General features: G+C 57.2%; 1 protein-coding gene across 2 annotated transcripts in view; it reads left to right on the forward strand.

The window, feature by feature from the left end:
* NHEJ1 (non-homologous end joining factor 1) overlaps positions 1-23708 on the forward strand; it is a 41803-nt gene extending 18095 nt beyond the window's left edge. Inside the window, exons 6-8 of one of the 2 annotated variants that reach the window (XM_064718129.1) lie at positions 22521-22638; positions 22880-22983; positions 23267-23708. In XM_064718129.1, the coding sequence (XP_064574199.1) occupies positions 22521-22638; positions 22880-22983; positions 23267-23347 (303 nt within the window). In that variant the 3' untranslated portion in view covers positions 23348-23708. Of the gene's footprint in view, positions 1-22520; positions 22667-22879; positions 22984-23266 lie in introns of those variants that run through there. The other variant, XM_064718130.1, reaches the window with a different exon arrangement.
* Positions 23709-24980: the final 1272 nt, after the last annotated feature.

The raw sequence follows: 24980 nt of genomic DNA on the forward strand, positions 1-24980 counted from the left end.
CCTCACTGGTGGTGGCTTGGGAGCCTGGAGAGCGCTGTGGAGCAAGAGACAAAGTGCCCTTTCAGCCTAGGCCCTGGAAAGGTGTCTGTGTGTGTGTGCAGAGGGTAATGCCTTCGGCCCTGGGGAGAGGAGGGGAGAGGAGAGGAGAGGAGAGGAGAGGAGAGGAGAGGAGAGGAGAGGAGAGGAGAGGAGAGGAGAGGAGAGGAGAGGAGAGGAGAGGAGAGGAGAGGAGAGGAGAGGAGAGGAGAGGAGAGGAGAGGAGAGGAGAGGAGAGGGCATGGGCTGGCTCTGTCCCCACTGGGAGCCATCCCTGCACATGTGCCTGTGCATGTGCTTGCGTGTGCCTCTGTGTGCAGGAGGCTTATGCATTTCCGTCTCGGTGTATTTACATACGTCATGTGTGTATCTTACTCATCACTGTGTTTTTCTTTCCTTGTTCTTGGGTCTTTCCCCCACCCCCGCCATGGATCTATAATTCTTATGGCATTTTATTCTTCCCTTTTTTTTTTTTTTTTGTTCAAATCTACAGTTTTGGAAGTTGCTGCCTCCTTAGGAAAATAAACTGTATTTTTAGTGCATGACTGCAAGGCTGATGCTGCCTGCCTCTACTCATCACTTACTCACTACTTGTTTAAGCTTTTATTTACCCCTTGCCTCATGCTGGGATGTGGGGGCAGCCAGCAGTGTGCTGGGGCTGAGCAGCATGGCAGGAGCACGCCAGAGTTGTCAATGAGAGAAAGGCAGCTCCAATCTGGCCTTTATTGAGGTCTGGGTTTGCGTAGCTCTGGAGCAGCCTGCCCTGTAATCAGTCAGCCACCAGAGTTGGCAGCCTTGTAATAAAGTAGCTCTATATTTATTTGTTCTGTTTATATGCTGCTCTGTAATAAGTTGGGAGTCTTCCCCGCTCCCCCCATTTTCTTTGGGAAGTTCCTCTGGGTCTCCATGAGGATCTGCCATCCTGTGTGCAGGGGATGCTTGGGGCCCTGCATCCTGCCAGCTGCTCTGGCCACATCTGGGCTATGTGCCTCCAGCTCCGTGTGCCCCGTACACCCCAATGTCCAGCTGTTCCCAACCTCTCCCCAGCATTCCAGCCCCATTCCCCAGTGCAGAGAGCCCCAGTGGCTCCCCTGGTACCCCACATCTCCCCATGGCCTCTTCTCCTCCATCCCTGTTGCCCCTAGCGCTGCCTCTCTGAGTCCCCCTCCCTCCCTCTCTGTTTCAACCTTGGGTCTTTTATAATACATTCATTAAAGGGAGCTCAGTTGCCCTTTCCCCAGCGAGGCTGGAACACTGACAGCCTGTTCACCCTCGTGTCTGTAATTAAACTCAATCTCTGGGTGAATACAACAATGTGACTGCACAGAATAATTCCTGGAGATCCTGACGCCGAGGAGGAGTGTGGCCTGTAAGCAGCCCATTCACGCCTGGCTTTCTATAAATACTTTACTATGTGGCATTAAGAAAACTTCAAGCCCTTTCTCCCCCCCCCTCTTTTTTTTTTTTTTTTTTATTAGTGCTACATAATATAGTAATTGTGTGACTAGAAGGTCCCCCCTGTGCCTGCCCGGGTTCACAGGCCTGGGTGTGACCTTGCGCTGCACTGGCCGAGCACGGGAGCCATGCCCAGGGGCTGCTGTGCCCAGGGACCTGCCAGCCTCACCAAGGTGGTGCAGGTGGCCTGCAGAATCCTCCATTGCAGAGCTCTGCCAGGATAAAAGGCTTACATCCCTAAAACTCTTCCCAGTGGTGTCCCTGCTGGCAGCAGTGCCTGGCCGATGCATGTTCTGTGGTCCTGGGAGCTGTGGCTGCTGGAGGGGGGCACTGATGGATATTGGGGAAGAGGGATGGAGCCTCTAAACCTGTCCCACAAAAGCTGCCCAGTGCCTCTGGCAGCCCTTGGGCAGGGTCTGCATCTGGTGGTGCAGAGTAGAGTGCCAGGAGAATTTCAAGTGCCTCCCATCTCCTCCATCTCTCACCCCCCTGTGGCTGCTTTGCTGCTGAAGTTCCCCTCCATGGCCCTCCACCTGCCCCACTTTATTTTATTTATTTATTTATTTATTTTGTGGGACAGCCCAAACTGCCCCCCCAGCCCCAGCACTAGGGGCTTGGACCCCAAAGGAGGAACAGCTCGGAGGTGTTTGCGTCCCCATCACTGGCACGCTGCTGCAGAATGGATTCCCTGGATGTCGGAGCCGCGGAGATGTGGCCGCGGTGGGTGACAGGGACGCGGCAGATGGCGCCCTGGTTCCGGTCACCGCCTGCCTGATGGGCGGCGGCGGCGGGGCTGCGGATCCGGCACGGCACCTCTGCGCCTCGGGCACTGCATCCCGCATCCACAGCATCTCTGTGTCCTGGCACTGCATCCTGCTTCCACAGCACTGCATCTCTGTGTCCCATCCTGCATCCACAGCACTGCAGCTCTGTGTCCCATCCTGCATCCACAGCATTGCATCTCTGTGTCCCAGGCACTGCATCGCCCTGGCTGCAGCCTCTGTGACAGGGATGCTTGAAGGCAGCAGAGCTGGTACCCACATTGTGCTGTCACCCTGGTCAGAGGTGCAGCAGGAGCTGAGCAGGCTGTCATGCAGCCAAGGAGCTTCCCCCCATCACTACAGCATCAGCCCCATGTGGGTTAGGAGCAGGGATGTGCCTGCAGCTGGTCTTGCCCTGGTTTCCCTGCTGCAGAGGTCCCTCCATGCTTACTTTTCTCAGGTCAAATGAATCAGGGCAGATGAGTGAGGTTAGGCTTCAAATTCAGGCATTGTTGGCCTGTTTTTTCTTTTAGGAAGGCCACAAGAAGTGAAAGGTTTTGGTGGGAGCAGCAGAGATCTGGGGCCCAGCTCCCCAGCCCCTACTGGGGCAAGGCAAGGACTGGAGCCAGCTGAGTGCTGCCCAGCACAGTGTGGGGAACAAACAGCATCAGTGGCTGCAGCACACCTCCTCTCATTATTTATTGCTTAATCCTCAGAAAGGGCCTCTGTTTGCCTATTTGTTAATGATTTTTCTGCAAAATCTGTTGATAGAGAGATCAGAAATTTTACTTAAACCTCAGCTCTTAAAGTGATGGTACTGCTCCATCAACCATGCTCAGCCAGTGCTGGCTCTTTCATTCCAGCTGGCATCAGCAGTTGTTCTCGCTGTGGGCTGTTGTCATCCCAAGAAGAGACCTTTATCCATTTCCCCTCTGCTGCCTTTCACTTGTCACTTTGATAGCTCATCCTCAAGCTGCCCCCAAGTTCAGGGGTACTGCCAGGGTCTCCCCACAGCCAGGTCTCCTGCCTCTGCCCATAGTGAGGGCTTGGGCTTTGGGAAGTTCTGGCAAGGCTTCCTGAGACCTGCACAGTGGTCTGTCCCATGCAGCTCCACAGAGATGCCCCTGTGTTCTGGAGGCTTCCCAAGGGCTCAGGGCTCAGCAAAGCTGCACAGTGAGAGCCAGGGTGCCCTTCCCCTGGCTCCTTTCTGTGCCAGCCTGTCTGTGCAGCTCCCAGTGCTGCTGCCTCCCCTGCCTTTCACTTATGTGTTTTTACGGCTCAGAGGGAGCCGTCCTGCCCCAATTCCCCGCATGCTCCTAATTTCATAGTTCTCTCCATATATCCATATATATCCATATGGCATTTGATACAGGTTTTATGGGCATTTCCATACATTTTACAGACACAGCCATTACAGAGCCAGGTTTCACCCGAGAAACCTCAGGGGAGCAGAGCACTGAATCGCCTTAGTCTTGGCCCCAGAACAAGGCTCTCTTCTCTCCCTTGCCGGGGCTGCCGCTATCAGCGCTGCAGAGGGCTGGGGGATGGCTTGGGGCTGGTGTGCCAGCCTTGGGAGCCAGGATGCTGCCTCAGCCTCATCCATCCTGCTGCCTGCAGCCTCATGTGCAAACCCCAGGGCTGTCATTCTGCCCTTTGCTCCGTCTCCAGATGGATGCTGCTGGCAAGGGACTGCTCTGAATTCAGGACCACAGTCTGTGTGGCTGGGTTGCCAGTATCCAGCCTGTGTGCCTGGTGTTGGGCTGTACATCCAGCTGGCTGTGGGGACTGGAAGCCCCTGGCTGTGGTGCAGAGAGTGATGCCATCCCAGCTCTTGGGGCAGGGACACCAGTGCACAAGGCTCTGAACTGCAGCTGCTGCAGTGCAGAGAGCACATCTGACCTCTGACACAGGGGCTTCTGGCTGCTGGAGGGGCAGAAAACACACCCAGGTGCATGCAGCTCTCTGCGCGTATTTTGGCCTGCTACAGAGGCTGCCAGCACTGCTGTAATGCCCAGCACTGCACAGGGGCTGATTGTGTTCCCAGCATAAGGGAAGAAGCCTTGGATCTTGTTTAAAAAGAAGTTGGATAGCATGTGTCTTCATCTTCACTGTGGCCAAACCCTGGAGCAGCCTGAAGTGCAAATCTGAGGCATCACCATGACATTGACATTGTCTCTAGGTGCTGGGCTGTTGAGCACTGTCTGCAGGGGAAGATGGACTGGACAAGTCCATCCAGGATTGCATGCACTTAGCACCCCTTAGCACCCCCAAAACCTATGGCTGCTTGACAGGGGCAAACAGCAGCATTTGGCCTCACTTCAGGACCCCAGTTCTCCTGGCCTTGCGCTGGACTGATGGGATGAGGAATTTTCCACCCTGTGTGTGAATTCTCATTTGCAGGGCAAATGCCCACTCCCACCCAGCACTGCCTCAAGGACTGCTCCTTGATGCTCAGCCATCCTAAACACGGCTGTGGCATCATCCAGTCCAGCCCTGCATGTGAGCAGTGCCCTGGATCAGCTATTAATAGCAGCTCCCCTCTCCCCTTTCGAGGGCTGGTGGGAGTCCAGGGTACATCCCACTCTCTTTTCTTGAACAGATCCTGAAAGCAGTAACCATTTGTGGCTTCCCCGGCCAGTATGTCTTTCCTTGGCCTCCAGCATGTTCTATTTTCTGTGCTGTTTACTGTTCTTCTGTGGGCTGTCAGGTTTCCACGCTGGGGAAAGGCTTGTAAATGGGGGGTGGGCAGCGAGTCCGGCCGGAGTGGCCAGGGGAAGGCAGGGATGGAGGAGCACAGACATGGCCTTTATCACAGCCTAGGGGATGTGTGCCTCATAAATCCAACCCAGGCAGATAGGGGATAAATCATCCCAGCTGGGACACTGGTGGTTACCCATGGTTAGAAATTAACTTTGTGTTGGATGGCTCCCAGGCTGTGGGATGGGAAGGGAAGGCTGCTCTGGGCAGTGTGCCTCCTGCCTGGACAGCCCTGGAGCCAGGCTGCAGGCAGGCAAGGAGATGCCCACTGCTCTGGCCCAGGCAGGCAGAGCTGGTGGGCACAATTAAAGCCAGAGTGATGAAGCAAACACGCTGGGATGGATACTGTGAATGAGCCTGTGCTGTGGGTGACGATGCTCTGGAATTCACTCTGACCTGCCTGGACTTTGGCACTTCGATAAGTGTCTGTAGCCACTGCGCTCGTCATCGTGGGGCTGCAGCACACTGGGCACTAGGACTGGTCTACATCAGAGGGGACAGGGAGGGGAGGTGGGAGGGAAGGCAGCAGGGTGTGCTTGCAGGGCAGGAGAAGGTGTGTGCTCACAGCAGGTCTGCCACCTTCCCCCTGCAGAAATGGAAGTTGCATCTGGTGTCACAGGGACTTCCAGGCTGGGGCAGTCTCTGGCATGGCTCTGTGCCTCTGAGGGTGGGAGGAGGCAGTGAAGCCCACAGACCCTGTTTCACTTTCCCTCTCTAGCTGCAATATCCTTCTAGCCCCAGTTCCCCTTTCTCCCATCCCTAGTGTTCCCTGCCCAGCTCCATGAACATCCCCAAACTCTACTATGTGTAGGGCCAAGGTTTCCATCACAGCTTTTTAGGTATGCAACTACAGCAACCTCTTCTTCTGCTCAGGTCAAGTGCCCACAGCTGGGACCGTGTCCCTCTTGGAATCTCAGAGCACCCACTGAGGAGGAAGAGGGGAAGGGGCAGGGGTGATGAGAACACCCCTCCTGCAGTGGGTCTCCAGGCATCTGGCTCCGCTCACTCCTGGCCAGCTCTCTAATAGTTCCCCAGCTTTCCTTTCTAATGAGGCTCTAATTGGAAGCCGGTTGTGCTTCCCTTCCCCTCCTCTCAGAGCTCTCCAGTCCCAGTGCTGCAGGGTGATTAAGCTGAGGTTTTGGGTTTTTTTAATATGGCAGAATTATTTTGGAAGGGCCAGGATCGTTACATGACGGGCTTCTTGAAAAACCCCAGGCTTCGCCTTTCAGACGAGGCCTTTTCAAGTGGTTTTGCACAGTACACGTCTCTGGGCAGCGACCGTCTCGAACAGTTACTGTTAATTATAGATGCCTCTTTCCCGCTCGCCCATTACTCAAAGGATTTTTGTGTGTTTTAACAGTGTTTTACATCAGCCTGAATAAGACTCTATTCAGTATTTCCAAGAGCTGGAACTTGGGCATCCCCTGCTGTATGTGTCGTGCTCTCCTCCCCGCATCCCTGGGGCCAGGGACCGGGCAGCCAGCATGGGCACAAGCCTTCCTCCCGCTGCCCAGCCAGTGCATGCACTGCTCTGGATGCTCTGGATGCTCTGGATGCAGGAGCTGTGCCTGTCCATGCACACTCCCTTGGCACCCTTCTGGCTGTGTATGGCCTTGGGTCTGCATGCTCAGCTCCTTGGGCCATCTCCTGGATCCACCCTCCATCATCCTTACACTGAGCTCCACTGCCCGCTGGTGCAGGCTCAGCCACACCATGTGCTCACATCCGTGTCATCCTCTTTGCCCAAGGATTCAGAGTCAGCTACAGCCTCAGGCACAGTGGTCCCATCCTGGTCTCCTTGGGATGTGCAAGGTTGTCTTCTCCTTGCTGAGTTCCAGGCCAGTGTGTTCCCCTTGCATTAACACAGTAGCTGGGGCTGTTCCCCAAGTCCTCCTTCATTGCCCAGCTATTCAACAGCAACTTACTGCACTGATGTCCTTGACAATGCTCTTACCTCCCATGCCATCCCATTTGTACGCTCTGCCTGCAAAAGCAAAAGCCACCATTTATTCCAACTTACCTCCTCTGTTTTACCTTAGGTGTAGGCTGTGAGAAGAGCTTGCCTCTTCTCCCATGACACCCAAGCTGGTTTAGGCATCCTTCTTGTGGAAACATCTCATCTTAGGTATTTTCCCATTCCCACTTCAAACCTCCCAGATCCTCAGCTGGGTGTGCTGGTTCCTTTGGAGAGCTCTAGTGGGTTTGAGAGGGGTGATTTCCCAGTGCAGAGTGATGCTGTGCCTTCTCTCCAGCTGCAGGTTGCTGGTGCTTCTGCTCCTGAAGCAAGGTGAAGAACCAAGCTCTGGGTCTCCCTTGAGTGATGGGAACTCCCCCCCTGCCAGGCTGTGCTGAGCACTCCACAGAGAGGGCACAGACTTTTGAGCAGAGCCATCTGCCCAAATGCTGGGCAGCTAGGCTTGGCACTGGGTGCTTCTGCCACTCTTTGGTCAGTGCAGAAGTCTAGAAGGGTTGGAAAATAAGGAGCAGCACCAGGACTGTTCTGCTGACCAATTTCACAAGGCCACAGATGACAAGAGCTTCCCCTGTGTCATCTGTGAGCTGCTGGCTGCTCCCCCAAGAAACCATAAGTTGGAGGGAAAAAGTGGAACCTCACACCCCACCATCCATCCTCCTAAAGGCTTGAGTGGGGATTGGGGACAGTGGGGGGGCACAGTGTCATTGTTCAGGCAGAGCCACATTTAGGGAAGGGGGGGATGCACCTTGTTTGGGCACCTCTGCAGCCCGTACCTCCTCCACCTCAGCATACAGGGCACTGTGGTCAGGCCCATTTATAAAGCTGGTAAATATATTGGCAGAGTTTGTGTCCCCTCCAAAGGTCAATATTTGTGCAGAGTTTAATTTTAACTTAACAAGCAGTTGTTTGCAGAGGCTGCCCCCTGTTTGTGTGTGTGTGTGTGTGTGTGTGTGTGTGTGTGTGTGTGTGTTTCCCCAGTGCTGGGTGCCCGTGGGGAGCAGTGTGAGTGCTGGGCTGTGTGCACTGACTCACCGGGGTGCTCAGGGGGTCGGTGACACTCCCCGCTCCCGCAGATGCTCCGGATGCAGGGGCAGCACTGTGTGGTCCAGGAGATAAGGTCCAGGGTCTGTGGCTGAGTCTATAAATGCAACCCACAAACCTCTCCAGGAGGTGACTGTGGGCAGCGTGTGCCCTGTGAGGCTCCCAGGGAACAGCAGCCAGTGGGGACAGTGGCTTTCCCAGCCTGTTCTGACCGGTGCTCTGGGCTTGCTACAACCGCACAGCCCCCAGCCTTGCCCCTTCTGAACCCGGGTGGCTTTTGTGGCTCTCATCCATGTTCTGGCAACATGGGTCTCCCAGCTGAGCACGTCTTTCAGGCTCTTCCAGTATCACTGCCCATGGGGTTTTATACCCCCTGCCCACCCTCCCACCCCACCAGGTAAGGCAAACCTGCATCCCACATGCACCTGCAACACCTCCCCAAGGCTAGTGGCTCCTCTTTGGAAGGTCTAGAGCTGAAGTGCTCCTGTGTTGGCAGGGAAGAGGGGAGAGGTTCTGGCCTGGTCTGTGCCCAGACACCCAAGGCTTCTGTTTCTCCTCTAGCTGAGACCCCAGGCTGTGCTTTACCCAGAGGCAGGTACCCTGTCTGGGCTTGGGGACAGGCTGGGACACTCATTCACTCCTTAGCATCTTATGCCTTGGAAGAGAGGCCAGGATCTCTCAGTGCCTGCAGTGCATCCTGGCATCCTGGGGCAGGATAGGTCAACAAGCTGGATCCAATACCTCCTGCCAGCCCATCTTGCTCACAGTACAGAATGTGTTGTCTGTGGGTAAATGGGAGAATATCAGTGGGAACAGCTCTGGCTTCAGGAGTTTTTCCAGCAGCCTAGAGGCAGGAAGGCGGGGTGCAGCTGGGGGAGAGGCAGCGAGGACAGAGCCCACCATCCCCGCAGTGTGGCTGCTGAGGCTCCGTGTTTTGCAGCCTGCCTTGTGGGCGCTGAGGTTTGGTTTCCTTCTCTCGACTCTTTTCCTCTTCCTCGCCAGGCCCCAGGGCTGCTGAACTGACCTCAAAGGGAAAAGCAGGCTCCGAGGGACAGCAGCAGGGATGGGCAGGGGTAAACATGGGGCTGGGGCCGGCCAGGCAGTGGGTGATGGAGGTGAAGTCATGCCGTGACGTCAGGCCTGTGGCTTTGGGGACAGCCGTGGTTAGGCTGCTCAAGGAGGGGCGGCTGTTTTCCTGCAGCTCCGCCGCTTGCTCCTGGTGCCCGTCTAACTTATAAACTTTAATGGCCAGTTTAAAAGGTTCCTGCCATGGGCACCTTGTTGCCAGATTTAGGTTTTTAATTTGGAAACTTTCCCCTCTGTGGTCAGAGGAGGAAGGACTTGGGTCCGCTCAGGGCCAGTCATCAGGACACGCGGGTGCCAAAGAGACAATCCAAAAGGACCGTGCTGCCGTCACTTGTCGGGACACGGCTGGCCAGCACGGGGCAGACGGGCTGCAGGAGCCCCCTGCTCCCCTCCCGCTGCCCACATATCGGTGGAATAAATTTAGCTCCTCCTCCGCCGCTGGCTGGGGAGCACCATCAGCTGCCACCTGCTCCTGATCAGCACAGTCCTGCCCCTCGGGCCCAGCACAGCTCTGGGCTCTGTGGGCAGCGTTCCCATCCTGCAGCCCCCAGGGACCCACAGACCTCGGCTCACAGGGGTGAGCGTTGGGCTGCAGCCACGTTTGCTTCTGCAGGTGCTAGCAGAGCCGGGGTTAGACACAGAGCTGGGGTTAGACAGAGTCGGGGTTAGACAGAGCCAGGGTTAGACAGAGCTGGGGTTACACAGAGCCAGGGTTAGGTACGGACATAGGATTGTGCACAGAGTCATACCTGGATGTACTGCTTGGCAGGAGGATGGGATGCAGGGCCAGCACTACGGGAGACACTGAGGGCATGGCACTGCTGCTCTTCCTCCTCTTCTTCATGTCTCACCTTCCCTGAAGCCCTTCGGCAGCCCCTGCCAGGTGTGGCTTAGCAGAATCACATTTCCCTACTGCAAACTTGGCTCTCCTCTGCCTGCAAAGACTCAAGAAACCCTTGCAACTGGCCTATAAGCTTGATGGGAGCCTCCCCACAGTCTTTCCACCCAGCCCCGGGCAGAGCAGGGACATCTTAACCCCCCCAGCTGCTGCCACTGGGGTTACTAACAGTGGGGTTCCAAGAAGTGACCATGGCTTGGCTGGGTCTCTCCTTGTCACCAGACTGGTGTGGTGGGGCTTGTCCATGTGTTCGTGCTGCACAGGCTGGAGGTCAGAGAGCTCTGCATGAGGGCTGGTCCTTCCAGCATGCTGATATGATGGGCTGGATCAGAGCCCATCCTGGAGCATCTTAGCCACTAGGAGGGTCCAGGACTTTGCTGGGGGTCTGGGGAGATTAATGGCAGACAAGATGGCTGGCTTGGCAAAAGTCTGCACCCTGGGGGTTGAACTTCCCCAGGGTGGGCACCCAGAGCACTATAAATAGCACATGAAGCCAGAGGAGCAGAGGAGTGGCCCTGGTTTACCAGCACTTTCATACCATGGCTTTCAAGTGGTTCCCCTGCCTCTTCCCCATGAGCCAGTGGCACATCTGGGCCTCCAGTGCTGTGCCACGTGCTCTGCGGCCGCCGGGGCTGGTGCCACGTGCCAGCCCTGGGGCAGCCCTGCCTTTGCCAGCCCTGTAATTGATTCCTGCTCTCCTGCATGGGTGGAGGCTGCAGATGTGTACCCTAGAAGGAGGCAGTGGGCTGTGGGCACCAACTGCAGGAGCCAGCCTGGGCAGAGTGACGAGCAGCCCAGTCCTCGCCTTGGCTCTGATGTCGACTTGAAGAATTGCCTTGTGAACTTCCAGGTGTTTGAAGAGGTTCTCTCTCAACCTCAGTTCCTGGAGGCAGGGCATTTGAGGGAACCCTGTAACCCACTTTGGGGCTGCTGGAGGAGCTGGGGTACTATTTGAGATGATGGCAGCTGATGGCAGTGCAGGGTGGGTCTGTAGAGGTCCCTTGTTATTCCCCCTGAGCCTGCAGAAAGACCTGGCCAAGGTGATGGCAGGGGATTAAGTTGAAGAGGATTTTGTAGCCTGGCACCATATAGGAGACAATATATTTGAGCATGTTATTGTGAATAAGGTTGAAGATAGATCAATTTTTAGGCTGGAGAGTGATGGTGTTCCAGGAGAGAGGGACTGCAAACAGATGAGATCTTACATGAGCACAGGGCAGCTGGAATCAGATGTCCTTGCTACCTTATTTTCCAGTGCTGCTGATGACAGCTAGTGCTAAATGGAAGAAAACTCCTAGAAAAATAGGCATGAAAATGGTGAGGCTTTTAAAAAACACTGTATTTAGTCAAAGGGCATGGTTTTGCTGTCTGGAGATGGCAAAGGGTGGGTGAACCCTTCTGAGCAAGGCAAGCATGAATGGAGAGAATGAGGTGATGAGTGGGCAGGGGGCTGGAAAAAGAAGCAGTTGTCAGAGCTGAGGAGGTCTTTGCTCCTCACTGCTCAAGGGGAAGTGGTGAAGCTCTGAGCATCCCTCCCAAAACAGGCTGGGATCCCTGCCCTTGGAAGTGAGCAACTTGGGCTGCAGTGGCTGAACCTGGCAGGACAGAGATGGAAGAGGCTGCAGCAACAGGGGGAAATCTGCCTGCCCAGGTGGAGTGGCACAGCATGAGGCAGGGTTGGACCACAGCTCCCAGCTCCCCCCGCCCTCTATGCTCCCCGAGGTAGCACCACAGGGACCCCGTCCCTCTCTCCAAGGGCTGAAAGGGCGAAGGTGCCCTGACAGAGTGTTTTATTTGCAGCAGGTGCCTGAAATCCAACCGTGGTGGTGCAGTAATCCCTCCCCTCACCTGGAGATGAACCCAGCTTGAGAGACGTGGCTGTGCAGGGTCAGGCCCTGCCGGTGTTGGGGTGCGGGGAATCAGGAGCTCACGCTTACTAAGGAAACTATTGACTGCGGTAACTACGTTTAAATATGGACAATACTGGACAATCTAGATCACAAGAGTTTTTTTTTTTTATTTTCAGTCTAACAAAACTTCAGTCTGAGGCCTGTTCTTTTTTAACCATTTCCTTAAAACCCTCTAACTTTATGAACTCCAGCATTGGGGTTGCCCTGCCACAAGCAGAGCGTGTCCCTGGCAGCCTGACGGGCTGGTCCTGCCGCGGCAGACAGGCGCGTAATGCCTGATTTCACAGCACTGGCATGCTCTGTTTGCTTGTGGCAGTGATCTCTTCTGCCCTGTCCAAGTCCAGCCCTTGGCCAGACCCCAAGTGCAGCTCTGTCAGCTGGGATTAGGTACAAGATTTGGGCTAAAATGTCTTTGCTCTTGGCTGGAGCAATGACAGAGGGGGGAAAGGTCAGCCTGCCGTCTCTGGAGATGGAGTCCTTGCCCTGCCACCAACCCATGTGTGTCATTCCCCAGAACTGCCTTCAGCCCTCACAGCCAGCACTGGGGCTTTGCAAGCCCCACACAAAAGAGGAGGAGGAAGGCAGATATTCCCCCATCTCTGAAGCTGACGTTGACCATGAGATGGGCATAGGTCCCTGGGCTGTCCGAAACAAACCAAGGGAATACTTGTAAAGGAGAGAGGAACAGGAGTGGTTCATACAGAGTCTCCCATTTGCTGTGTGCTCCCAAAGTGCTCCTTGCTGTGTCCAGCTTGTTCCAGCAAAGCCTTGTCTGAGAGCAGGATGTGTGCAGTAGCAGCCTCCTGCCCTCCATGCCTCCAAGAACAGGACTGGGGGTGGCTTGGCAGCAGATAAGCAGTGTTGCCCTGTGGGATGGCTGGCAGCAGAGCAGGATCTGTGGCACCCTGGCAAACTCCAGCCTTGGACTTACAGGAGCACTCTATCTGTGTCTCCCTACTGCACGGAGTGCTGACTCCAAGCCAAGGTTCCTTATCACCTCATGGCGAGGTGCACAGCCCTGAGCAGCCCTCCGTGTCCCTGCAATCTCGCCCTCTCTCAAAGTGCTGCTTCCTGCTTGTCTTGCTGGACCCCGGCTTTGTTGGCTGAGCTTGCTTAGCTTTGACAAAGTTTATAGTCCTGGAATGCAGAATGGCTGCTGGCCTCCCTCCAGCCTAAACATCCCCACCCCAGCGTGCGACAGGCGCTGATAAGGGGCAGTGCCACAGCGGGCAGGTATCTCGTGCCCAGCCCGCGACCTCTCGGCCACAGGGCCTTGAAGGATGTCACGGCTGTCATCTGTCACACGTGCGTGTGTGTGTGAGCACACGAGCTTCTCCCATCCCCAAGAAATGTTCTCCACATCCCTGGCTTTCTCTCCAGGCCAAACCCACATGCACGTTGCCCGAAACCGACTCCGAACAGACTCCTTTGATGAGCAGGGCTTAAATATATATTTGGCATTCCAGCGGCAGCGTGCCGAGCGTGGCCAAGGGTGTGAAAGTGTTTGCTTGACAAACTCCGGGGGCTCTCGCCTCTCTGCTGGCTCTGGGGATTTGCAGGAGAGAAATATCAAGGAATTTTTCACCTCTCTGTTTTGTTTTGTGTTTTTATTTTGTTTTCCTTCTGCGAGTGCATTTTTAGCTCTGGTGAAAAGTGCCTGATTGACAGTCATAGAGACTGAGTCCCCTCTCTTTGGGACAGCAGGAGAAACACGGGAGAGGAAACAGCCCTGAGAGCCTTGCACTGAATGTGGGGGCTCCCATCTCCTTTCCACTGTCCCTGTCCCCTTCATGAGTCCAGGGCTGTCAGGGACCGATTTGGGCACCAGCAGGATGGAGATGCCCCACATCCTCGGAGTCCCAGGCTGTGGTCTTCTCAGAGCTGGCTCTTTTGCAAAGACCCTCTCTCCCTGCTGAGGGCAGTGGGTTCCAGTCACCACTCAGCTGGCCTCAGAGAGGCCCAGCACCACACTGTGGGGACACCTGTGCCTGTTGCTCCACCGAGAATGTCCCAGCAATGTCCCCCCATGCTGTGGCACCAGCCTGGGGTATGTGCTGCTCTCAGGCACCTTTGAAGTTGCAGAGGGTTTGTCACCTTGTGCCTCTGGGTGGGGAGATGGGGCAAGTGGAGCAGAAGAGTGTCTCCATGGGCAAGTTGCAGATGGACAGGCTGGTTGCTTGCAGCCTCCTGAAATGATGCATGAGGGGTGCTGGGGGCAAGAAGTCAAAACCCTGAGTTTCACTTGTCACTCAGCTCCTTCTGGGCTTCAGCCTGTGATGGGGCAGGAAAGGCAGATCCATCACCAATTTCCATGCGACATGGGATCCATGGAGGGGCTGGGATGTGCAGAGCAGACCAATGTGCAGAGCTGGAACCCTGGGCTTGGATGTGAGCCCAGACATGTATCCTGCATGGGGAGGAGGAGGAGGAAGGCAAATCTTCCTCATTAGTCCAGCCACTGCATCCCACACCTATGGAAAATGGGGAGGGGAGCCCTGGGCAGTGGATTTGGTTTCAGGGCCCATGTCTGCAATGCCTGCCAGAGTAGCTTGAGAACCTGGCTGACTCCTGGGGAGGGGGCTGAGGGGGCTGCACCTGTGTGTTCCCAGCTGTCCCCAGTGTAATCCTTTATGAAAGAGAACCCTCTGCCCTGCTGCATCCCCACTGTCAGGTCACAGTGCTGCCTGACCCTAAATCACCTGCCACTCCCAGCCTGATGGATCACCATGGAAAAAGGGGTGCTGCCCCCACACCAGCTGAGGGAAAGGGTCTGGGGTCTGTGGGGCAGAGGTCCAGACTCTGGAGGCTGCAGAGCAGGGGTTAGGATGTTGGTAGTCTGTGGGGAGAGGCTCGGTGCCCAGGGACTGCAGGGCAGAGGTTGGTACCATTTTGCAGAGGGATTGGGCTGCTGTGAATTACAGCTGCTGAGAAGGGGATATGGAGGGATTGTGGAGCAGGGTTTGGGATCCTGGGGGGCCATGAGTTTGGGGGCAAGCTGTGTCCCTGGGGTAAAGGCAGGCTTGGCTTGGGCTCCTCGAGGTTTCCTTCCTGGCCCACTGAAGAATCGCTGGCTTGTCTGAAGGATCATTGACCTGTGGATTTCCTGGGCAGCAAGTCCCTTTCATGTGGCCGCTTGCAAACTCTCATGACATCACCACGGGCAGCTCCTCCTGGAGACAAACCCAGTGCTTTTTAGGGTTTTGCCTTCCCCCCTCCCCAGGCTGTGTGTTTTGGCCAGGGGGGACCCGGCGAATCACGTCCAAGAGCAGCCACTCTGGCAGGGAGATGGTGCACAGGGCTGGGGGGCAGGGAGAGGGCAGAGTGTCCCCCCCCTACTGAATAAACATGGGCTGGCCAGCGATGGAGGGGGCTTTTCCAGCCTGGACCACACCCCGGGGGGCTATTTTTGCCATGAATGAAAGGGCTGTGTGCTCACAGGGCAGGCTGGCCTCCTGCCGCCGCTGCTGCGCATGGAGAGCTCTCCTGACACTCAATCCTGCTGCCTGGCCGGGGACCAACATCTGCACTGAGCACAGCTGGGCACTGCCCCTGGGACACCTGGGCATCTGGCACAGCTGGGCACTGCCTGGGGGGACACCTGGCACAGCTGGCACTGCCCGTGGGACATCTGGGCACCTGGTACCAACTGGGCACAGCCTGGGGTGACACCAGCCGGCTGCCATGCCTGGGAAACACGGTCTGTCACAGGGCAGAGGTAAGTGATGGTGACTCAGTGGCTGTGCCAGCAGCAGTGCCAGGGCTGCTGGGGCATGTTGGACCCAACCCTGGTGGGGCCATGTGCCCGGGGACGTGCCCAAGGCAGTTCAGTAAGCCCTGCTGCCCCCCTGCCCCACACAGAAACGCTTCCTGCTGCAGTTTCGGGTCACAATGGGGCAGCATCCGCAGGGGCTGCCCCTATGGCTGCACCTGTGCTTGGGAGGAACTGCAAAGCCACAAGGGTGGAGCAGCTGCCTCCTGCTCAACCTTGGTCCTAAACACACCCAGATTCTCCCTAAAAGCCCCTAATCCCACCTGGCTCAGCACCAGCTTCCTCTCTGGGCCCTGTTAGCTCAGCTAATCCCTTGTGTGCCAGGTTTAGGGATGTACTGGGTGCAGTATTTCCATGGCTGCTCCCCTGTCATCCCCAGATTTTGTTTCTCAAGGATTATGAGGGCTGCTTTGCCAGTTCCCAGCTCTGACCCACACTCCAGCTGCCTCTGCCAGCCCCAGTGCCCCACAGGTCCCAGGGGACCCATGAGTGCTTGTGCCCATGAATGAGTGGCCTGTCCTGGCTGGGTGGAGCCGAGGTGCTGGATCCCACCCATCACTGTTCCTTATCACCACACAGCATCCTTGTGATTCACCAGGTGTGGCTCCCTTTCCATCATCCCACTTTGCAGGAAGTTTCCTGGCCAGCCCCCCATGAGCTCTGTGCAAGAATAACAAGCTGGGATGAGCTGGCTGGCCTTCCTGAGCAACCCTACAATAACAGAGCAGCGCAGTGTGTCCAGCTTTCCTGGGCAGACAATAATAAACCCGCATGAGCTGGCACACTTTGCGGAGGAACCCTACAATAATAAGCCGGGATGATGTGTCCATATTCACCCAGTCAGCCTAAAATAACAGGGCAGTGTGAGCCACCCAACTTCCTCACAGATAAGTGGGGTCTCTGAGCTGTCACTCTTGGAGAGGAGGCATGCTGGCCACCAGGTTTCCTTGTCCAATGCTCTTGACCCTGGAGAAGGCAGCCTGTGTCAGTGATGGGTCAGGCTGGTGGAGGGGAAGACCACAGGTACTATCAGCCTGTGACTGCCTTCCTGGAGGCAAATCTTCACTTAGTCCTGGCATGCTGGGACCTGCTACACTTCAGGCATTCTCCTTGTCCATCTCCCTTGCCAAACTGGCACCCAGTGCCAGCTTCCCCAAAGGCTCTCCTGCTGTTACCTCATGGGCAGCTGGACAGGGGGATAAACACTCATGGTCAGGCTGGAGGTGGGAGTGCCACCAGCAGCTGCCACCAGACCCTGCACAGCAAGGCCCAGCATCTTCCAGCACTGCCCAGGTGGGGAGGCAGTGCTAGTGCTGGGCACAGCTCTTTTTCAGGGAGTTTGTTGGCACTTGGGCAGGGAGAGGGCTTGGATGCCCATGGGTTTGCTTGGCAGCATGGCAGGAGGGCCTCTTTCCAAATGGATTTGGGTAGGGACTGCCCACTGGGGCTGGAACCACTCACCTTCCCCAGGGTCTATGCCAAGCCCCAGGCTGCTCCCGCTGGGCTGGTCCTCACATGACTGGGGAGGAGATGCTGCAACCTCCTGCCCTACCTGTGCTCTGCCGCTGGCCCTCCTTTCCCTGGATTTATCCCTGTGGGGTGCAGCAGTGAGAGGGCAGGGCAGAGCATCCCTCCCTCTCTCCATGGGGATCCAGCATCCTCCCCGGCGTGGCGGCGGCACAATGCAGAGCCCCCGCTGCACCACGCCCTCGCTCAGTGTCTGCGAGAAAGGCTGTAACCCAAGCCACAGGAACAGCACAAGGGGAAAAGAAAAGGGTATTGAGCGGCGGGGCTGCTGCGGTCGCGGGGCAGCATAGACTGCTGGTTGTTAAGCGAGTGGCTCGCTTGCAAAGGCTGCCTTGATGAAGTGTGAGACAGCACTTACGGAGGGACGCGGGCAGGCATTCTCGCTCCATCTTCCGCTCACAGTGCCGCTCTTTATGTGCCTGACATTTGCTCGCTGGAAAGGCCCCTGAAGTCAGGGGGAAAGGAAAACATTGCAGGCAGCAGGGCCAGAACGGTGCTGGGAGGAGTGCTGTGCCGTGCCGTGCCGTGCTGGGCCGGGCTGGGCTGGGCTGGGCTGAGCCGGGCTGGGATGCTCCTCTGTCCCGGCCCCACCACCCGCTCTTCCCCGGGGTGACCCCTTCACCTCTCAGCAGCTCTCCGGCTGCCTTCCCCTGCCGGCACCGCCACTTCCTCCAGGTGTGCTCAGCCTGGCTGCCTGCCTGCCTGTGCAGCCCTGGCCATCCTGCCCCTGCCTGCTCCAGGGCGGGCTGGCAGCACCGCCAGCGCTGCTGCTGCTGCTGCTGATGGTGCTGCCTGTGCTTCTGCTGCTGCTGCTGCTGCTGGTGCTGCTGCTTCTGCTTCTGCTGCTGCTGCTTCTGCTGCTGGTGGTGGTGGTGCTGCTTGTTCCCTGGAAGTGTATGACGGGGGAATGGCGATGATGACAGAGTGAGCTCAGAGCTGGTCCTTTAGCCACCTGCTTCTGGAGTATGGAGTGTCCCAGCGACTGCTGCCGGCTTGGGAGGTTGCAAGTAGATCTAAGGGCTGGAGGAACTGGGAAAGGGCATCAGCGGTCAGTGTACAGCACCTTGGGGTGCCTGGAGGTGGCTTTGTCCCCAGGGAGAGGGTCACTGCCCCATAAGGAAGCTGGGGCAGGAAACTGGGCTGATGTGGCCTGTTTCATCCCAGGGAATAAGCACTCCCTTTCCTTGCCCTTGATACCTGCTGGAAGGGGACAGTTCAACCCTCTCTATCTGTGTTCTTGCAGACAGATCCTCTGCTGCTGGCAGAGGATGGGTGAGCATCTATCTGGATTCCAGAGGGGGCCTCTCCCTAGCCTGACATTGGCATAACCATGGGCAGAGATGTCCAGCACAGATCCAGCCAGCCATTCCATCCCCATTCCCAGGAGCATGCACAAAGCTTGTGGCAGGGTAGAGTGCCAAGGGCAGCCTGTGAATGCACCAGCCATGGAGCCCTTCCCCTGCCCACCATCGACTGCCACAGCAGCACCAGCCTTCATCCATGCCAGTGTGTCAGTGCCTGTGCCCAGTGCCAGAGAGCCACTCTGCCATTCCTGCTCTGTCACTCCACCACGCCGCTTCCATGGAGCCCACTGGTGGGGGCAGCCTGGGGAAGCCATCCTCCCCCTTGGCACACGCCCCTTGGCTCCAGCCCCGGCAGGAATTATTAAGTGTGCCCCTGTGGAGCATGTGCTGAGGCTGGCCACGGGAATGTGGGCAGATCTGACATACAAGCCACAGCAGCCAGGCTATAATTTCCAAACAGGCCCCATTCGCTCTGTTTTCCAGTTAAAAATATATTAAAAAATAGGAATGTGGGATTTGTAGTGAAGAATGTTGGTAACCGCTTCGAATGTCTGGTGTGATAATGAAAGGGTCAGTCCCCAGCTTTGAGCGTGACCGATTTAGACTCTGGTGCTTGGCAGTGCTGCGGGGGCCCAGCACGATCCAGCCTGCCTGCAAACCCATCCTGGGCCAGGCAAAGGTGATGCTTCTGTGCTCGAGGCATGGTGCTGTGCTGGGCAACGTGCCCCTTCTGCTCATACTGTCAAGAGACCATCCAAATTGCTGTCCCTTTTGGCCCCTTAAGACGGGAGTCTAGGCAGGGGGTGGGGAAATTCAGAATGCCTTGGAGATAGATTTTGTACCCTGCTGCATCTCTGCACTGGGGTGCAGCCCCATAGCTGCCCACTGGGTTGGGGGTCACTGAGTGGGGCTGCAGCCCAGCTCCCCCTGAGCTGCCCCTCCACACCGTGGGCTTGCTCTCAGTGTGATGCCAGGCACCTGCCCCCCTTTGGTGGGCACACTGCTCCCCCCTCTCCCCCAGCTGGCAGTTCAGGCTGTGCTGTGGAGTCTCCCGCAGCCTTGAGTCCCTCCTGATACTGGGGCAGCCCACTTGGCCTTGTGGTCAGGTAGTCATAACAGGCCCGACAAGCCATGCCAGCTGCCGAGGCATCGCTCCCTGGTGCCTGGGGAGTGGCGTGGAGCAGCCCAGCCAGCACTCCCCCGGCTGCCAGCTCTCTGCTGTGTGCCTCCCCGGACCTCAGACATCATGTTTATCCTGGAGATGGGTAATCAGGGAAAAACAAGTCACCAGAGGCCAGGGCTGATGTTGCAGTGGGGCCAAGCTGTCTGCAGCAGGCTTCAGCTTGGAATGGAGCAGTGGGGCAAGGAGGAAGGGGAAAACCAGCTGCAGCCAGGGCTTATCCCCCCATCCAGTCCTTTGGGGGACACTTCGTTGTCCCTCTCAGCCTTCAGGGCCATCAGGTGGCCGGTGGCTGGCACAGCATGCTCTGCTCCCTGCTGAGTCATAGCTGTGCAGGGAAACGCTTCCAGCTCTGGTTATAACCCATTTCCCTCCGGGGCTGTGAAGCGCAGCCTCCCAGTCCCGCTGCGGGCCAGCTCCGGCCACCCCATGGCCCTGAGCCCGCGGGCTGCAGCCGCCGGGAAGGGCAGCGGCAGGAAGTGGCTGCTGACTCCCAAATTCCACCCTGGGCCTGCTGGAGCTGAGCCCTTCCCGCAGGCGTGGGCAGCAGGTGCCCTGCACCTGCAGACCCCTGTGCCACCCCGGATGCCCAATGCCCCTGGTGGCGCTGGGCACCCTGCTTCCAGCGCCTCCCCACGGTGCCACATCAGTGGGGGGCTGTGTGCAGCTCTTGGGACACTGGGTGGCTGCAAGGATGGTTTTCCCCATCCCCAGGGACATCTGGGCAGCTCCGCTGGGGCTGAGCACTAGGTGAGCAGCTGCCCTGCCCAGATCCTTGCTTGAATGCTGTGAAGTGGAGCAGCCTGGGCAGCCCTGGGGTTTGGGGCACATCCCAGGTGCCCTCCTGAGTGGGTTGGAGCAGAGGGGATTGAGCAGCACCCTGCACCTGCAGGCACAGCCTGCCCCATTGCCCTGGCATTGCCCAGCCCCGTTGGTGGCAGGCAGAGGGGACGAGCACCCCGAGCAGTGGCACCCAGGGCTGGCTGGCTCTGCAGGGGACTCTCGTGCCCTCCTGGGGCACTGACCCACGCAGTGCTATCTAGTACACTTTGCTCACTTCACTGCCATTCCTAGCTTTCCTGGGAGCTGCTGTTTGCTTTTCTCTGAATTATGACTCCAGCTTGTGCCTTTGATCTGGGCTGTGTTGGCCACCCGTGACCAGGCCCTCTTCTGCCTTTGAAGTGCACTCACCTTCCCAGCCTTGGATGCTGCTTTTGGAGCCTTGGGTGCAGCCCTGGCTCTGGGGCGAGACACGCAGGGCAAGAGCATCCTTGGGGTGCCCGAGGTGCCCAGCATCCCTCCTCCTCCTCCCCTCTGGGACCTTGTGATGAGCCAGCACAGGTAACAGCTGGGAGGCTGGGCACTGAGGCATTGAGAGCTGTGCTGGCCCAGTACCAAGCAGTCCCAGGGATGCAGGTGGGATGCTGGTGGGATGCTGGCAGCAGAGCATCGCTCCCTCCAGTGGCAGTGGGCAGGGACAGAGGAGGTGACCTGCATAGCAGCTGGTCAAAAAGCCGATGCCAGTGCATTTCTTGCTGCCAAAGGGCCTTTCATGCCTGAGACTCCAGCAGAAGAGATGAGACCTGCATGGAAAGTGTCTGTCTGGGCAGCAACCAACCCATCCTGGCATCAGCCCTATCCTGCCACCCAGTCTGGCAGGGAGCAGTGAGGAGGGCTCAGCCTACCTATCTGCCCCTGGGAAGCTGGGGTCAGGCTTTGGACTCTGGCCTTGAGTGGGTCTGAGCGTCCCCATCCCCTCCCCACTTTCCTGGCCAGAGAGGATCCTACCTTATCTGTTACACTTTGTTCTCCTGCTGTCTGGGCGTGGAGCAGGGCAGAGATTAGTGTGTTCAGACCTTTGGCACACACACACACACACACACACACAGACAGAGGCACACAATCAGCCATGCGTGCACCCACAGCCACGCTCATGTGCACACTCCTGCACTCACAGTCCCTGTGCACGTCATCATGGCACACTCACCTGCACTTGTAGGCCCACGCTGTGCCCCCCCCCCCCCCCAGCACGCTCTCCAGGGCACATACCCATTTCCCTTTCCCTGTGCATGTTTGTTTGAGCACTGTGAGCTATGTTATGTTCCCAGCGGAGTGTGGCACTTCCCCAGCCTGCCAAGATCTCTCATGTGCATGAGAGATCCTATTCTGCTGGCACCCCTATCCTGCTGGCAAGGGGTGCAGGCAGGAGGAGGGGGGCTTTCCATGTCAAGTCTGGAGGGAATAGAAGTGTGTGCAGGGAGGCAGGAGCTGTTCTGGCAGACTGGAAGCAAACCTGGGCATCCCTCATCTCACTGTCACATCATTTTCACTTTCTGTGGGGCCAGAAGAGATGCCTTGTGCTGGAGGCTGTGGTGGCAGGCAGAGACTACCTGTTCCTACCTCTTATTAGGTCATGTCCCTGCCTAAGGTTCACTGTCCATACTCACAGGCTGCAGCGCATTCTGCTCCAGGCAGGGCAGCCACGGCCCTTCCAGAGCCATCTTATCTCCAGCATTTCATGGATAACCCAAAAGCCTCTGCACAAGGCATCTGAATGGGAAGAGCAGGTGTGTGGAGGTGTGCACGTGTGTGTGTGTCTGTATGTCTGTGTGTCTGTCTGTCTGTGTATGTGCAGAGCTGGGAGCAGCCACATCCCACCCAGTGCCAGAGCTGCCTGTTCCCAAAACTCTGCTGCACTGCTGGGGTGAAACAGATGTAGCCTGACAGGCTACAGCCCCTCTGTGCCCCACAGCATCCCTGTGGCAGGGTGACCTGCAGGTGGTTTCCTGGCAGGTTGATGGTGTCTGTGCTTTTCCCACAGACCCTGCCCCGGATCTGCAGTGCGGGAGAAGGGCAGGCGTTTGCCTCTGCTCTGCAGCAGCTCTACACTGCAGTGACACAGCAGGAGCTCAGGCAGGCTCGGAAACGCCATTGCTCTGGTGAGGAGCTCCCTGGCTGTGGATGGGGGTATGTGATGCAGCTGTCCCCTCAACTGCTGAGCCCCACATCCTGGGCTAAGGGAAGTGTGGTCCCGGGTACAGCTCACCCCATGCAACAGTGTCCCCCTTGCTCTCCCGCATGGGCTAGGCTCCCAATCCCAGCACAGCTCCTGGAGTGGGTTTGGGTAATGTCCCATGCTCCCTTATCTCAATCCCAAATTGCATCTTTTTCTGGTACCAGAGGATGACGTGGATAGAGCACCCACTGCAGAAACCATGAAGCACCCCCATTCACCTGCTGCATCCCAGGAGGATGAAACAACATCTTCCAGCGAGAGAACCTCGGTGAGTGCAGCTCTAGAAAGTCTCTCTGTACCAAAGGCAGGATGGGGCCCACATCTCCTTTCCCTCCTCTCATCCAAGCACTGTGCCTGTCCAGGATGGGCTAGGAGTCTCAGCTTGGTTCCTAGCCCATTCTACCCCATCCATCCTGAGTGTGTGATTGCACATGTGTGTATATTTTGCACTCCCACGACACAGATGACAGGAATGTCACTGCTTGCACACTTGCACACATCCTGCATGACTCCCCAAGGTGGAACTGACACTGCCTCCTCTTTGTTTCCAGCCAGCCTCCTCTCCAGCTCAGAAGCCCCGGCTGCCTGCAGCCAAGGCCAAGCCAAAGAAGGCAAAAGGGCTCTTCAGCTGAAAGATTGCTGCCATCTCTGATGACGTCTCTGCTTCCCCCAGCATCCAAGAGAGGCAGTGCAGACAACCCATGCATTGACTGCTCTTCTCTGCATCTCCTCACGGGCCCTGCCCAGGTCATGGTCCTCTCCCATGATGTCTCCAGTTGGGGAGATGGAGCTCCTTTCTTCAACAGTGTTTCAGGAAGCACTCTTCCCTGGTGCAGAGTTTGCCCAGGCTTCCTCTCATGGCAGAACCACTGCTGGACCTGAGAGAAGTGGGAGGGATGCTGCCAGTGGGTGTGGGACAGCTGGGGCTCTGGCAGAGCTGTGGGGTTTGGCTGCTCTTGAGTGAGTTTTCAATAAAGGGCTGTGTCTGGGTGAGATTCCCTCTCCTGCTCTGTCCCACCAGGCCTGTAGTGTCCAGGAAGGGATGTAGCCTTTGGTGCTGCTGGGTCCCCCTCAGGCCAGTCCTGATGCCCCAAGGGCTTGCAGTGACTCTGGACAGTGAGGCAAGGGCAGCTCATTGCTGTGGCACAGCACACAGCTCCCAGCCATGCTCACCCTGAGCAGCAGTGTGTGTTGGGGTGTGCACCAGAGGATGCCCAGATCGTGGGGACACAGCTGAGGGGGCTGGACCCGTGTTCTTGTCCCATACCAGGATACACACCCTGTGTGCTGGTGCTGGCAAAGGCCCTGGATAGGCTGAGGGACACCCTGCATTTGCAGGCACCTCCACCACAGTTAGTGGGCAGGTGATACTGGCTTGATCCTTGCTTTGACCTCCAAGGAGCTGGAGACAACCAGAACACTGACACACTGATTGCTGGGAGCAGCCCTGGAGCAGATTGCAGATGCTCCCTGGACACAAAACACTTCCATCCCTTCACACTCCATCCGTCCATCCATCCATCCATCCATCCATCCATCCATCCATCCATCCATCCATCCATCCATCCATTCCTGCTCTCCTCTTCCAGCCCCTGGGTCCACATGCTTCCTTCAGGACTGGGACCCCCTTCCTGTGCCCAGGCCAAGTCTGAAGGCAGCAGGCAGAGAGCCAGGCAGCAGGCAGGCTGCAGCCAGGGGTGCTGCCCTCCTGGACTGGGACCATGCCCCCAGCTGCCCTGGTCCCTGGGGCTGGGCCAGCTGCAGCCATGCTGCCTGCTCTCCTGGGCAGCAAGGGGGAAACAAAAACATCCGGAGCAGTCCCTGTGTCTGTGGAGGGGAATGAAAGAGCCTTTGCTGGGCCACAGCCCACCAGTCCCAGTGCAACCAGTGGCTTTTTATATTTCCTTTCTGAGGGAGCAGCATGCAGGGCAGGGTGGGTGGTGGGAAGGGAAATCCATGGGATGGGGAGCTCGTGCCGACTGCCGTAGCTTATGTATCCTGCATTTTCCCATCTGCAAACATCTTATCTTGGCAGCTCTGAGTCTGCCTGGTGGGCACTTGCCCCCAGGGAGGGTCCTGCTGAAGGGTAGGACCAGGGCAGCAGGAGCTTAGCAGCTCAGCAGTTTCCTGTATCTTCTGGCACCTGGTTGTCCCTGGTGCAAGCCCTGCTCCATCCATATGCACTCCATCTCTGGTGCAGGAGCTGCTCTGTTGTGAGCCTCATCCCTCAGCTCTGTGCTGGCTCTGGGGTTTGTGCTGTTCCCC

This window comes from Zonotrichia leucophrys, chromosome 7, assembly GCF_028769735.1.
Source record: "Zonotrichia leucophrys gambelii isolate GWCS_2022_RI chromosome 7, RI_Zleu_2.0, whole genome shotgun sequence".
NCBI classification, from domain to species: Eukaryota; Metazoa; Chordata; class Aves; order Passeriformes; family Passerellidae; genus Zonotrichia; species Zonotrichia leucophrys.